Source organism: Colossoma macropomum, unplaced genomic scaffold (genome assembly GCF_904425465.1).
Source record: "Colossoma macropomum unplaced genomic scaffold, Colossoma_macropomum, whole genome shotgun sequence".
Classification (NCBI taxonomy): Eukaryota; Metazoa; Chordata; class Actinopteri; order Characiformes; family Serrasalmidae; genus Colossoma; species Colossoma macropomum.
In genome coordinates, this window is record NW_023494802.1 from 32,485,882 (window position 1) to 32,501,616 (window position 15,735).

General features: G+C 36.1%; 1 protein-coding gene across 7 annotated transcripts in view; it reads right to left on the reverse strand.

Moving 5' to 3' along the window:
- Positions 1-14,979, reverse strand: part of LOC118822342 (complement receptor type 1-like) — a 32,966-nt gene extending 17,987 nt beyond the window's left edge. For 3 of the 7 annotated variants that reach the window (XM_036591326.1, XM_036591319.1, XM_036591323.1), the window contains exons 1-8: positions 14,509-14,908; positions 14,064-14,208; positions 10,181-10,369; positions 9,585-9,684; positions 9,320-9,393; positions 8,976-9,158; positions 6,650-6,826; positions 4,044-4,226 (exon numbers count right to left, since the gene is read on the reverse strand). In XM_036591326.1, the coding sequence (XP_036447219.1) occupies positions 4,044-4,226; positions 6,650-6,826; positions 8,976-9,158; positions 9,320-9,393; positions 9,585-9,684; positions 10,181-10,369; positions 14,064-14,136 (979 nt within the window). In that variant the 5' untranslated portion in view covers positions 14,137-14,208; positions 14,509-14,908. Of the gene's footprint in view, positions 1-4,043; positions 4,227-6,649; positions 6,827-8,975; positions 9,159-9,319; positions 9,394-9,584; positions 9,685-10,180; positions 10,370-14,063; positions 14,209-14,504 lie in introns of all 7 variants that reach the window. The other 4 variants (XM_036591321.1, XM_036591324.1, XM_036591320.1 and 1 more) reach the window with 4 other exon arrangements.
- Between the last annotated feature and the right edge of the window lie 756 nt (positions 14,980-15,735).

Sequence of the window (15,735 nt, forward strand, 5' to 3'; positions counted from 1 at the left end):
CTACTGTATAGTTTATGGTGTACAGAATGTGAAAAAAATGGAAACACTGGAAATTACGTCATGTTCTTAAGATGCTATGAAGAGAAGCAGTATTTCAGCTCTGAACACTTTTTCAGTGACGCACAGTACAGGACTGCCAATCCTTGTCACCTATATATATCAGTCTTAAAGGCACGGTAACGGAAACAGCTTATTTAATTCTAAAGGATAAAGAATGGTTGGAAAACAGTCATGTAAAATGAATAATGACTGTTTACTGGTGCACAAAAGAGCACAAATGTAATAAGCAGACCTCAAGGGAAAAATAAAAATATGTAGGATATGTAGAATAGGTTGCCTTTGTGAGAATGACCACTTAAAGAGACTGTAATCAAGAGAACAGGGCCTATACCAGAAGGTTTCGGGCATGTGATCACTGAAAAGACAAGAAAGGCAATTATTGATTATTTATTATTAATAATTATATTATTTCAGGTTTGAAACACTGACACAGACTGCATTCAATGGTCACAGTAAATAGTAGAAAAGAGAGGGGCAGTGGGGCTGTTACAGGCTGAAAATGACTTTAAGTAATTATCAATGACTGATGCACCAACGTGAGAAAGTGCAACAAATATTAACTACAGTGAGAGTCCAGAGCATTTCATCAAGGAGCTTCTCTCACCAACTGTTCTCAAAAAGAAATTTCTTCTTAACACCCACTTACGCAGTTTTTTTTACAAAGATTCTGACATTCACTAAATGTGTTTTCTGTTTTGGGATTTGTTCTTAGGTAAGAACAGAATCCACACAAACTCAAGAACACAAAGGTGTGAACAGTTCTGAGGTTTAAGAACACATCATGAATCTCATGTAGACTTTTTCTTAGAATCTTTATCTTTAGAATCTTCTTACAAAAACTTAGAAAGATATTGAGTCCCAGTGTTCTTATGTGATTGATTACATATGATAGGAAAAGAGAACCAATTACATACGATAGAAAATGAGGAAGCCAGGTATCATGCCATATTTTCTTAGTCACGAAATATAAATACTGGGTTCATATAATGTAAAATAATAAAATTTCCATTCAAGACAAAATGTTAGCATCCAATTAGAGACAATACTACCCTTGACAGACCAGTAAACAGTACTGTGCAAAAGTCAGGGACCACCCTTCATTTATTTAATGTCCAGTCAAAACGGCCATTAAGTGCAAGATATTCAAAACTAGAATAAAAACTATGAAAATATATAAAGACAATGAGACTCCAAACAACTGTGCAGGACCTGGTAGACCAACTAAACTTTCACTATCATATAAACAGTACTCAAAGCTTCATTTTGTCAGAGACTGTGAACATTTTAAACAATATAATAGAAGAAAATAATATTTTTTTCCCTGGTAATCAGTGTTGCATCAATGCTGATACTGGCACTTAAAAAGCAGTATCAGTACCAGTAATAGAGAATACCGATAGCATGAGGCAATTTTTGACATGCATGTGCCAGTAGAAAGAAAGCATCACATCAGAGATGTGGGTTGACAAGCAGTAGTGACGATGCTTACTGCAAAATCTATAACAGTAATGGGTGATATACTGGTTCGAAATTTCCTTTAAATGTTTCTTTGTAATATTAATGGTGTTCCAAAAAACAAATGTCATAACATACAGTGCAACAGCGCTAATGTTAGTCCAGTTTGTTATCAAGGCAGTGATAATTTTAGATTTTTGTAGCCATCTTATAATGAGACCATACTTCTTCTCAGTGTGTAACAATGCATCAAAACATTGTGATACCACGATGCAAAAACGTGACGATGTGCACTGTAGACGATGGAATTTAATAGTATTAATTATAATATACGAATAATGTAAGTGTATTGTTTGAACACTGAAACTGGCAAACTACCAGCACCAATCAACATTTCCCTCCAGCTCTCCTCCTGCCTCCCAGCTCTAGTGTCATTAGTAGATTATGCAACATCACGGATACAGTCATCACTCTTCTTGGCTCAAATTAGATTCAAAATATCATGAAAATATTGAATTGTGAACCTAATATTGTGAACTTATTCAAACTGAATTGAATCGTGAGCTGAGTGTATCATAACGCATCTAAGAAATGGTGATCCCAAATATTATTGTTGATATTCAATTGATGTGAAATCAGAACGGCAGTCAGAAAAAATTGGAAATGTAGACGAAGTACACAATTTATACTGTAAAAATAATCTCTAAATAATACACCTAAGAAAAATCTAACAAACCTCTATTTGTTAATTAAAATTCTATTCATCTTTATATTCTTTTTATATATATATGTATATATATATATATATATATATATATATATATATATATGACATAAGTGTTCAGACACCACACATTAATAACATTAGTACTTGCAACACTGAGGTTCAGTTTTGGCTGATTCCTCTCAGCAAATTCCTCAACCTTTCCCATCTTCTCCCCTTTCTTGGCTAATGAGGTTAAATAATCCTCTAATATATCCTGGCACATCTCTCCATTAATATTTCCATTGTTGACATGTTATGCCCCAGTAGCATTTGCAGAGAAGCAGCCCTATATCATGATGCTCCCACCTTCATACTTCACTGCGAGGATATGCTGCTGTTGGGATCATATGCACAACCCTTCTTTCTCTAAACATGATGAGCTGAATTATTACAAAGAGTTTTATTTTTGATTCAGAGTACATTGTTCCAAAACCGTTCTGATTTGTGTGCAGTTTTAAGACGTGCATCTTGGTGCAGGGCGGTTCACTGCATATAGTTCTGTGTGTAATTGTCGTTCCTGCTGCTTTCAATTCGTCCTGCGACTCTGCTAGTTTCTCTCCTGCCCTCCTTTACATTAGTCTGAGAGAAATCTTGCACGGCACACCTGTCTGAGGATGATTAGTGGTGTACTGACAGGGATGTTCAAGGTCTTTGCTAATGCTCTGTAGTAGAGGTCTGCACGGGACTGTTGTTTCAGTCCCACTCCCGCAGAAAATCTGAATCATTTTTCCAGCTCCCACCCACAACGGAAATGATTTGTCCCGCTCCCGCCCGCGCAGTTGCGTCAAAGCGAACAGACATCCAATATTTGACACAGTCTAATCACAGATACATTATCCTATACACTGCACCGCTTCAGTGAATCGTGTGAGACTCCCGCTTCGCACGCACAGCCTGTTTGAAAGCACTGACCACTTACCATGGGGGCCGAAATGAAAAGCAAGACTTTGTGAATCAGACCTATGAGAATGTGGGTGTTGTTCACGTGATCGGTTGCTCGAGAATGACTTTATTCATTGTAACTGTTTTACAGTTATATTGTTTATATATATATGATTTAGTGATCTACTTCATTTAGGCTATTAATTGATTTGCTGGATTTCTCTTCATGCCTGCTTCTGACGCTCCCACCTGAAGAGGTCTGATTTCCCACCCGCTCCCGCAAGCAATACTGAAAATTAGTCCTACGCTGCAAGATATTTTGACGGGTCACCCAGGAATCTGTGGTAGTGCAGACCTCTACTCTGTAGCTTCTTCCTTTCGAGTGCTGTTTAATAATATTATCTCTAAGAACTTTAGAAAGCTCCCTCAACTCCACCATGATTGCTTCTTATTGAGCGAAATCTTCCCAACCATTGGCAATGTCTTTCATAATGATACCAAATGCAATTTGCACTAGAATATATTTATTTTTGCATCATTAATATGTTGAGGTTGATTTATTTTTATTTTTTTAACAAAACAAAACAAAAGATGTTACTTTATTCAGTGCTATTATAGTATCTCCATTCTGTGCCTCACAGTATTTGCTATGGAAGTTTATCTGCTCACTTGGCATTGAATCTCACTCTTATTCTCAATACTGTTATTAATAGCAGAAGCATGAAGGACTTTAGAAATGCTGAATATGCCTCATACTGAAATCATGTGTAATCATAAAAACTAACACATCTGAGAACAAAAACTTCAGAAGCCAGTGTAAAACTCTCTATGTTAAACATTAAAGCAATAAAGATCCAAAAATACTGATAAAATCACTTACCCTGACACCGAGGAGGAGAAGGTTGAAAAGTTTCATCACCAGAACACGTTCTTTCTGAAGCTCCAACAAGTTTAAAGCCTTCCATACATGAGTATGTCACAGCTTGTCCATATGTATAAACGTCCCGGAGTTGCTCATTAATTTGTCCATTCTCTATACCAGGAGGTTTCGGGCATGTGATCACTGAAAAGACAAGAAATGTAATTTTTTCAGGTTTGAAACACTGACACTGACTGCACTCAATGGTAACAGTTAATCAGTAAATAGTAGAAAAGAGAGGGGCAGTGGGGCTGTTACAGGCTGAAAATGACTAAGTAATTATCAATGACTGATGCATCAACGTGAGAAAGTGCAACAAATATTAACTACAATGAGAGTCCAGAGCATTTCATCAATGAGCTTCTCTCACCAACTGTTCTCAAAAAGAAATTTCTTCTAACATCCATTTATGCAGTTTTCATGAAGATTCTGTCGATTACGACAGAAAAGGAGGAAGCCAGCTATCATACTATATTTTCTTAGTCATGAAATATGAATACTGGACTTACATAATGTAAAATAATAAAATTTCCATTCAATGTAAAATGTTAGCATCCAATTAGAGACAATATCACACTAGACAGACCAGTATACAGTACTGTGCAAAAGTCAGAAACCACCCTTCATTTATTTAATTTCCAAGTTATTCATTTTTCAAAAGATACTTCAGGGGAGATTAGATATAATACAATCCATTTGTTGGATGGTCTAAAAGAAAATAAGTAAAAAAAATTAGTTTCCAAAACTAGAATTTAAAAATTAAGAAAGTATATGAAGAAAACGGGACTCCTAACGACTGGTAGACCAACTGTCACTGTCAAAAAAGCCTTTATCTTTGAGAAATAGCTGAAAATCAAGCTCCACTCTTATTTTATCTTGTTTAAGTTCTTCCTTCCACTGCGAGAAAACAACTCAGCCCTATGAGTCTGAAAGAACGAGCAGCTGTCACGGACCAGTTAAACAATAAAAAAAAACTGAATATCAAAATATAAAACAAACCAATACAAACAAGCTGGTGTTCTCAGAAAAATGGACTGTCCATCCCAGTGTCCAGACCTTAACATCACTGAATGGTTTTGGGATTTCTTGGATGGTGAGAAGCAGAAAATACAACCAACTTTTATGACTGAACAAAGGGGGAACACACCAAATACTCCAAAATTATATTTAATTGTTGACGTTTCTGTCTAATTTTCTATTAAACATATAATTTCTGATTTTTGCCTGACACTGAAAAACAAATAACTTGTACTTAGTGGCCATTTTGACATCTTGAAATGTGTTTCCTTGGCTTTTGTGTCTCTGTGAGGCCTTGTATTTCTGGTATGGCTGTTCCTTGAGAAAGTTACTGTGACATGAGATAAGGACTTTGTTTATGTCCATCTCCAAACTATGCTACCAGCCTGTGGCAGTGGACCTGGAAATGTGTTAAAGAGTTAATTGAATAAAGTTAGATTATGTCCTGAATTTAAATTTATATTGTATATCATCTAAAATGTTTAACACAACAATGTTTGTTTTAGAGAAAAACACAACATGAAACTGATGGTAGACTCTCTGTGTGGAGAAAGTCTGGAGGGGAGACTGCACTAAGAGTACTGTAAAGCACAGAGGTGGAAATGTCAAAGTCTTGGGTTTTATCTCACAATGGTTTAGAAACCAAACCTCAACATCAATAAATGTGTTTGGGATTATTTAGATTGCAAGAAAGAGAAAATGCAACCAACTTCTAAGACTGAACTTTGGAGATGCAGAAAACATATCCCTGCTGGCTTTCTTTAAAGAAGTGAAAGCCAGTCTCCTGAAGAGAATGGAAGCTGTAATAAAGGTAAAGGGTGGACACACTAAATACTGGAAAAATTATGCTTTTAAGGCTTCTGTGTATTTGTCTGTTACATATATGTTCTTTTGACATTAAAAATGAGCATTTATTTTTAACTGTATTAAGTGGTCTTTGCTCGCTGGAAACAAATGAAGTGGGTGTCTGGTCTCTTTTGCACACTACTGTATAGTTTATGGTGTACAGGATGTGTTTTGTGTGTGTGCTTCTAAGCTGAACCTTATGGGGCAGACAAAATTGAAAATTGAAAACATTGGAAATTACGTCTTGTTCTGAAGATGCTAAAGCCAAATGAAGAGAAGCAGTATTTTAGCTCTGAACACTTTTTCAGTGACACACAGTACAGGACTGCCAATCCTTGTCATCTATATATATCAGTCTTAAAGGCACGGTAACGGAAACAGCTTATTTAATTCTAAGTATGAAGAGTGGTTGCAAAACAGTCATGTAAAATGAATAATGACTGTTTACTGGTGCATAAAAGAGCACAAATGTAATAAGTAGACCTCAATGAAAAATAAAAATATGTAGGATATGTAGAATAGGTTGCCTTTGTGAGAATGGCCACTTGAAGACACTGTAATCAAGAGAACAGGGCCATGTTACCCTGCACATAAATCACATAAAAACAAAATAATGAAATGGCTAAATAGGAGCTCAGATTAGTAGAGGTGTAGAAAAAGTAAACTAAGTTTCTAATGCATTTAGAAACAATGATTATTCTTACCGGTGCAATTTACAAGAGGTGGGACCCAGCCACTTACTTCACAGATCATGTAACCGGGCCCATTCATTTTGTAGCCAATGTCACACTGATAGCGGACGCTAGATTTGTATTTATAGGGTGGCATCGTTCCTTCAACTCGAATTCCATGTGGAATGTCTGGTTTCTCACAGGAGACGACTGGATAAAGAGCAGAGTGAATATGCAGGGCATGAATGCACAATATTTAAATTCCCAAGTTGCTGGACAATTTTTATAATTACATTCAATGCTTTTTATTATCTTTAAAAGACCTCATCAAACATATACACACTCTATAGCATATAGCATGTATTCATTTCTGTTATATTTACACAGATATTAGAAAACCAAACATGGATACATACAAATATGAGGGATACACACTTAAATTATCATTGAAAAGTGTAGAACCACTTGCCAACAATTGTCATTATTATATACATAATAATAAATTAAACTTAGTCTTTTCTGCAGGTCCCCTAGGGGCCATTTTGTCAGTAAATGGAAACAGACTGGGAAATCTGTAATCAGTATAATCAGAACAAAATAATAATTTTTCACCCAGTAACTGCTGTTAGTAACTGTTAGTGAGCAGTGAGGGGTGAAACAGGAGAAGTGAGAACAACGTCCTGTGAAAATTTGTGTTGCATAAATGCTGATACTGGCACGAAAAGCAGTATTGTTATCGGCAGTAGAGAGTACTGACACCATACCGATACCATCAGGTCAGAATTTCCTTTAATACTGCCTATTAATATTAACAATGTGTGACAAATGACATAACATCCAGAGTAACAGTTAGCCCTAACGTTAGCCCTGTTATGTGGCTGATTTTGGCTTCTTTCAGCAGTCCCTCATCTTCTGCTGTGCAGTCCTTTACAGTCTAAGTTAATGTTAGTCCAGATTGTGATTGAGGGGGTGATGATAGATAGATAGATAGATAGATAGATAGATAGATAGTGGGCAGTGGGTGGCCATCATCATCCATAATGGAGAGCAGTCTCTGCAGTGTCCTTCTCTCGGCCACCTTAACCACAAAGTCCAGTTCCACACTGTCCACTGACCCCGCTCGCCTGACCAGCTTGTCCAACTCGTCTCTCTTTTTCATGCTTCCTCCCCAGCACACCACAGCATAAAAAGACAGCTGGCAACCACGGTCTGATAGAACATCTGCAGGAGCTTCCTACAGATGTTAAAGGACCTCAGCCTCCTCAGAAAATAGAGCCAGCTTTGCCCCTTTCTGTACAGGATGACTGTGTTTGCTGACCAGTCCAACCTATCATCCAGTTGCAGTCTGAGAAATAGGAACTGCTGGTCTCTTGGGCTAACAACAGATTCTGGCCTGGGGTTAGCCTGCTAGCTGGGCCAGCGTGTCCACTTGACCTGCAGGGTGCCTTCATCAGTCAGCTGCACCAGACACCTCTGTGATCTAGGGCCTGAGAATCCCATCAAGGTGAGAAATCTGTGGCTCAACAGCTGCTACCAATAGCGTGAATTATTATTATTTATATAATATTATATTATTATATAATATTATATATGAATATATATATATATATATATGTATTTACAAAGTCTTTACAAAACTTTACTGAAGCCACATCTGATGCTCATAAATGTAAGTGCACAGGATGCATATATGAGACAAATGACTTGAAACAACAGCACTATTTCTGCTATTTTTTTTAGTTGTTAAATATGGTTCTTATTGGCTTAACAATGCTAAATTACAGTTCTTTATTTTAATATGCTATGCTTTTTTCACAGCTCATTTTTTCTACAATAGGAAATGCATGGTGGAATGGTGAGAAACTGCCACAAATGATGTTACATATGACAACTCTCTTATTGTCCCTCACAGACATTACATACAGACTTATATACATACTAACACAAATCCATTAGCAACCACCTGTGACAACTCAGTAACAGTCAAGGAACATCTTAACAAGCATAGCAACAGCCAAGCAACACCTTCGCAACCACCTGGGATTCCATAGCAACAGCTTAGCAACAGCTTAGCAACACCTTAACAACCACCTGGGATACCATAGCAATGGCCTAGCAACACCTTAGCAACCGCCTGAGATAACAATGGCCTAACAACACCTTAGCAACCACCTGGGATACCATAATGTATATAAGATATTTTGAGAATAAAATTTTTAAATTCTATTTTAGGTCTTTATAAGGATCCACAGGATCCTATCAGTTTTATTCATATATATGAACACTGTATACTTTCTCAAATAATCTCAAAATAAGGCCAACATAATCACTTTGATACAGTGAATCCAGCATAACTCACCTAAACACTGAGGAGGAGAAGGCTGAAAAGTTCTATCAATTGAGCATGATATTGTTGCCTGTCCAACAAGAGTGAACCCTCTTTTACAGCGGTACGTGACTGCTTGTCCATATTCATATGACTCGTAGTACGCATCCTCAAGTTCTCCATTTTCTATTGAGGGAGGTTCAAGACATTTCACCGCTAAAGAGAAAAAAAGGTAAAGATGTAAAAAATGTTGATGTTATAAAGATTTTAAATAATTATGAAATGATGTTGTCTAAATTCATCCAAATTAAGTACATGTTCACATTAACCAACCTGAAATTCAAATAAACAAACAAATAAACAAATAAATTAATAACCTTCACAGGTAGGGTTTCTCCCACTCCATCCAGCATCTAGGCAACGTCTATATTGTTGTCCAACAAGCTGATGGCTGGAAGCAGACAATATTCATTTAGGGATTTTTTTGTTTGTTTTTTATCCTAAAGGCACATGCATATTCATTTAATCTTGCATTTACAATTTACAGCATGTACTCTTTTCATGTACATGCATACATGTTTGCATAAGCAAACACAAACAAACCAAAATGAAAAGCTCAAAAGCCAGAATAATTTCACTGACCCTGTGTTACACTGTGCAACAGCTGTCGCACCAAACTCAATTCCTTCATCAAGTAAAAATTTCCCATTGGGGATCTCAGGTAGACTTCCACAGGACTTTTCTAGAAAGTGAGTGAGGCAGGCAGGAAGGCAGGAAACAAGAAAGAAAAGAAGGAAGGAAGGAGGGAAGGAAGGAAGCAAACAAAGAAAACAAGGAAACGAGGAAGGAAGCATCAAAGAAACAAAGAAGGAAACAAGGAAGGAAGGAAATAAGGAAGGAAAGAAAGAAGAAAGGCAGGAGAGAGTGAGAAATCTGAAACACTTGGATGGTTAAAAACTCTTTTCTTGCACTGACTGATACTGCTTCACACCTTTCTAAAGAAATCATCTCCTAATTATGTGAGTACACTTCCAGCACTCGGTTCAGTCTTTATTTTTAATTGTTATCCATTATTTTCTTTATGTATTTCATTCATGTATTTTATGCAAAACAGGACGATTTAAAAAAAATCCTACAATACTGAGGCTATATATAAACAAAGTCATTATTACAGAGAATATGAAATCTATATTGTGCATGGGTGAATGTATGCAATGAGAAAATTTCAACATGATTACTTTGGCATTGAAGTTTCAGTTCTGTCCACTGGCCGTCGATACACACAATAGACTTGCTGGCTCTAAAATGGACAGGTTTATAACCAACTGAACACTTGAATGTTGCAGTGGATCCATTTAAGTAAGGCGGTTTGCCTGGTTCAATAGTCAAAACTCTGTTATCTCCAATGTTGGGTCTTTCACACTCAGCTGAGGAGACAAAAACAGATCACAGGTTTCAGAGGTGAATATATTATCGGTACATAACACAAATTTAATAAATACCCAATCTTGTCTTATGCTTTGTTTGATTCCAAATGTATGTACCACCACACATAATTCTGTCCAGAGTAGGGGAGAGTGGGGTTAGGTAGCACAATTTCCACTCTCTGGCGCAGGCCTGTCACAATTGTTATATAAAAGACTTCATCACAATTATCTGAGATGATTAATTTTTTTGAGCCACATCAAATTAAGTAAAAAAGGCTGTAAATGCATTCATTGAGACACATCCACACAAACCAAAAAGCTTATTTGCTTATTTATTATTAACGTAGCTAATTCTAATTACGTGAATCAACAAATGGTAGGTGTTCGTGTCAATGTGTCAAGTCAGTACAACCAGTATTAGCTACTCAGTAAACACAGCCAAAAAGCAAGATGGCTAATCAGCCTAATTTTTATCATTTTTATTAATAAAGTGTGTACCTTAATAACTACATACAATGAACAAGAAATTACATTTTTATATGGCAATTATCATACAATTGTTAATAATTATTTTTATTAATTATCAGCTAACATTTCATGATGGTGACAGCCCTACCCTGGCATATATCCCACACATACTGTAGAATAAGTTAACCCAACTAGCAGCAAATGAAAGCTGGATATGTTAACTAAAACAGACACTTTTAACATCAAAAGATATTTCCTGGAATTAATGCATTAATTACTAAATGCATGTATGCATTTGTCCTAACCAGACCCAACACAGCATGTATTATAGGGATGGTTGGCACAATGTTCAAATATTCAAAGAATAAAGCAACAAAAAATAATCTGAGCTTTAAATTTAAACCAAACAACAAATAAAATCATTATGTGGCAACTAAATATTATTTTTGAAACATTTAAACATTAGGAAAGATCCTTCCATTTTTTAGCAATGGATTGAATAATAAAAAAAAACTTTAAGAACAGTAATAAGAGAAATAAAAGTGAGCAACTTTACCAATTTAAAACTCCTTTAATTAGCCTGCATTGAAACATCACAATTGATCATAAACATTAAATCATTTCAAATAAAAAAATCATATTTAAAATAGAAAAATATAAAAATCGCTTAAGTTAAACGTTATGTTACTTTCATCATGAGACAGACTAACGTCATCAAATGGCCTTCATATCAGAAGTAAGAACAATCAATATACATTTTATAAAAACAATGATATAGCAGAGTACTGCATTCTGGTTGTGTCAGTTAGTATACTATTTAGTATGTGTGCAGTACAAACAACCCTGTTTCCAAAACAGTTGGGACACTGTGCAAAATGTAAATAAAAACAGAATGCAATGACGCGCAAATCATTTAAGCCCTATATTTAACTGAAAATTGTCTGTGAACACAGTTCATCACTGCATCTGCAAATGCAAGTTAAAACTCTAAAATGCAAAGAAGAAACCACATATAAACAGGATCCAGAAACGCAGCCACCTTCTCTGGGCCAGAACTCATTTAAGATGGACTAAGGCGAAGTGGAAAAGTGTTCTGTGGTCAACAAATCAAAGAAAGAAATTCTTGTTGGCAATCATTGACGCGTCCTATGGCTTCAGCCATCCGGGACCATCCGGCTTGTTATCAAAAGCCAGCATCCGTGATGGTATTGGGGTGCAATAGTGCACATGGCATGGTTGACTTACACATCTGTGAAGGCACCATTAATGCTGAACGATATGTACAGGTTTTGGAGCAACATCTGCTGCCATCCAGATGACATCTTTTTCAGGGAAGATCTTGCTTATTTTGGCAAGACAGTGTCAAACCACATTCTGCACATATTACAACAGCATGTTTCATAGTAAAAGAGTCTGTGTGCTAAACTGTCCTGCTTGCAGTGCAGACCTGTCAGTCATTGAAAACATGCGGCGCATCATGAAATTAAAAATATGACAAAGGAGACCCTGAACAGTTGAGCAATGAAATACATATAACATGCAAGAATGGGAAACCATTTCAGTTTTTACTACAGCAATTGGTCTCCTCAGTTCTCAAATGCTTTCAGAGTTTGTTAAAAGAAGAGGTGATGAAACACAGTGGTAAACATGTCCCCGTCCCAACTTTTTTGAAACGTGTTGCTGGCATCAAATTCAAAATAGGCATATATTTTTACAGTTCAACATCTGATATGTTGTCTTTGTACTATTTTCAATTAAATATAGAGTTTAAATAATTTGCACATCACTGCATTCAGATTTATTTACACTTACATTTATTTACGGGGTTTGTAATAAAAAATACTATATGTTTGTGACAACAGTCCTGCACTTGAGCAGGCTTAAACACGTGCCAACCAATTCCACCCACATCAGGCCATAACTCTGTAATTAGCAAGCAAGCATCATGTATCTTTGGCTTTCAAATCATATACAAAATTTAGATATTTTCTATCTCTCCCTTTAAATTCATCTTCAATGAATTTACTCAGAGAAATCTGTTCTTTTAAAACAGAAAAACAGTATGTTATACCCTCCTTAACAGACAGTAATGTTCAGAGCCCTTGACAAAATGGACAAAAAGGATCAACAGTGGTCAAGAAGGCAAACATTTTAATATAACATTTTTGTAAATGTACATGCAAAAAAATAAAGTGACAATTACTAGCAATAATGAAATGAACATGAGCTGAAATTGGTAGTTTAACCACCCTGAAATAGCCCTCTCTACAAAACATGTGCTGACCTCAAGATAAAACGTTAACAGTGAGAGAAAGATAAACACAGAATTATATTAGTAAATGTATTCACCCTATTTACTTCAGTGGTGGATATAATCTACATAAAGGAATGGAAAAGCAATCGCTACAGTGGAAAAACATGAAATACAACAGACACAACATTACTTTTCCATGCAGAATATGTGCCAAAATGAAAAACAAAACCTGTATTACATTGTTTTCACATCACTTCACCTCTTTACTGGAAAACAACGCATGAGGATTTGGATTTTAAAAAATGAAATGCTGGATTTAAGAATTAAATACAAACTATCTTAGAATGTAATAAAGGCAAGACTACATTGCTTTCCACTGTGCAGTACTTAAAGGAATGATAAATCAGTGTCTTACTTTTCATTTTGGCACAGATTCTGCAAGTCACGCATGGAAATATAATATCATGTGTGCACTGTAGTATTCAGTAACAGTATAACAGTATTCACTGTTATGACTGCAATTCAATGAGGAAAATCTGTTTAGTACTGCATGGTGGAAAGTAATGTAGCCGTGCTTTCAATACATTTTAAAGTGGATTGTATTCAGAGTAATTATTCCATGCTGAGAGTGGAAAAACCAACGAAAATCCATTCGCATCAACAAAACACGTGCAAATCATTTTGCCATTTTTTGTGTCCTGCTGATGGCCCGAGAAGGCCGCAACACGTTGGCACATTTTTATACATACTGCCAGGTTTCAATAAAGGATGCTTATACTTCTCTTAAGACGGTGTGCCTGGGAATCTCTTTGCTCTGAGATCTATTTTGCACATGCCTTGTGGTGGCAGATGGATTTTCTGGTTTGCACCCCTCCCAGCATTGAATTGTTGTTTTGATCATCTCATAGCAAATTACAGCACTACCAGCTTGAGCGCTTCCTGAAAATAGAGGACACCTAAAACAGATCTTACCTGTGATGTTGACAACCTTCAGGACAAACAGGAGAAATGGGAAAAGGACGACATTGTAGCGCAGCGTCTCCATCTCTAGTTTTAACCGTAAACGTTAGTCAACATCGGTGACCTTCTGACCTTCTGGATCCGCACACGTTCATAACTAGGTTTAGGTTAAACCACATGAAGAGAAAACGAAGACCAGTAAAACCACATATTCGGTGCAGCTGCCGTTAATTATCCTTAATATGAATGTTAATAGTTTTTATTATTAATAATATATCATTTTATTTTATCATTTTTAAATAATTAATAATGTATCATTTTAATATTAGATATACGACAAAGTATGAATATTATAAATAAAAAGAAAAAAAATACAGTATTAATTATTCCTATTAATAATCATTCTTAACACATTAGTAGTAGTTGTAGTAGTAACAGTAGGAGCAGTAATACTTGCAGGTCTGTCGTTTTCAGATATCTAAATCTTTCTAAAAGTGAATGGAGCTGAATGTGTCCTCTGTTCAGTAACGTGCTCGTACACCGTTAGGCTAAGACCAATCTGATTAAACTGACTCAAACTGAAAGACGAGGCTGAATTCAGCTTCCTGTTCTCCAGCTTCTTGTTTGAATTTTGTCAATGGCGCAGCAGTTACTGTCACTGTCAGTGCACGACATTTCAGCCTTGTAAGAGAAAGAAAGGCTTCGATAATAAACTCATAAAAGCATAACGGGGCGTCCTTCTAACGAATTACTACAAAACTCAAACGCTGTAATATCCGTTGGCTGCATTAAAGCCACAACACACACAATTATTTTACACCGTTTTCCGCTTTGTTTCGGTATCTCTGACAGGAAAAACAAACGGAAGCCTGGAGCTTCATGGCCCCGCCCCTTTTGATGATGAAACCGAAACTGAACTTCAGAACTCCGCACTGAATCACTGAATCAGTGCCAGACTGAGCTCCGGATCAGTGAGTCAGATTCTCGGCTGGCTGAGCTCACCAATAAGAACCGACTCTTTCGATTCTCTAACGAGTCTTTGTTCACTGGAGCGTTGCAGCTCAAAATGAGCCGAAGTTAGCGATGTTATGACCTTTGTTTTTTTTCAAATGTGCATTGAAATATGATTTTTAAATAGATTTTTATTTCATGGAAAGCTACTCCTCGCTTGTTTAAAAAAAATGAGTTTGATGTAATTTAAAAACACTCTAAAAATTTCAAAATGTACCGTTCACTCTCCAATCCAAAATGTTCATGTATGAAAACAATGCTGCAAAAACAGCCCATATTAAAGTCCTTGTTTTTATGATGTCATAAAAACCAACATAATTACATAAAACAAATGTATAACTGGTAAAGGTTAAACATACAGTCAAAAATAAAAATAAAAAAGTAAAAAAAAAAGTAAATTTTATATAATTAATGATAAAAATAAAATGAAATAATACTAAACAATAAAATAATCATGAGAGAATTACAAATTAAAAGCACTGTGGAAAAAGTAAGTCTTAAGATTATGTTTAAAAATGTCCCTAGACCGCCCTGCCCTCAGGTTCCAGAGGTGAGGGCCAAATGTGCATGCATGTGAGGACCACAAAGATGAAGGTGTCCCATTTTTCATTTTGTCAGACAGACTGCTTTTAGAATAAAGCACAATACAAGGCAGCCCATCAGAACAGAGTCA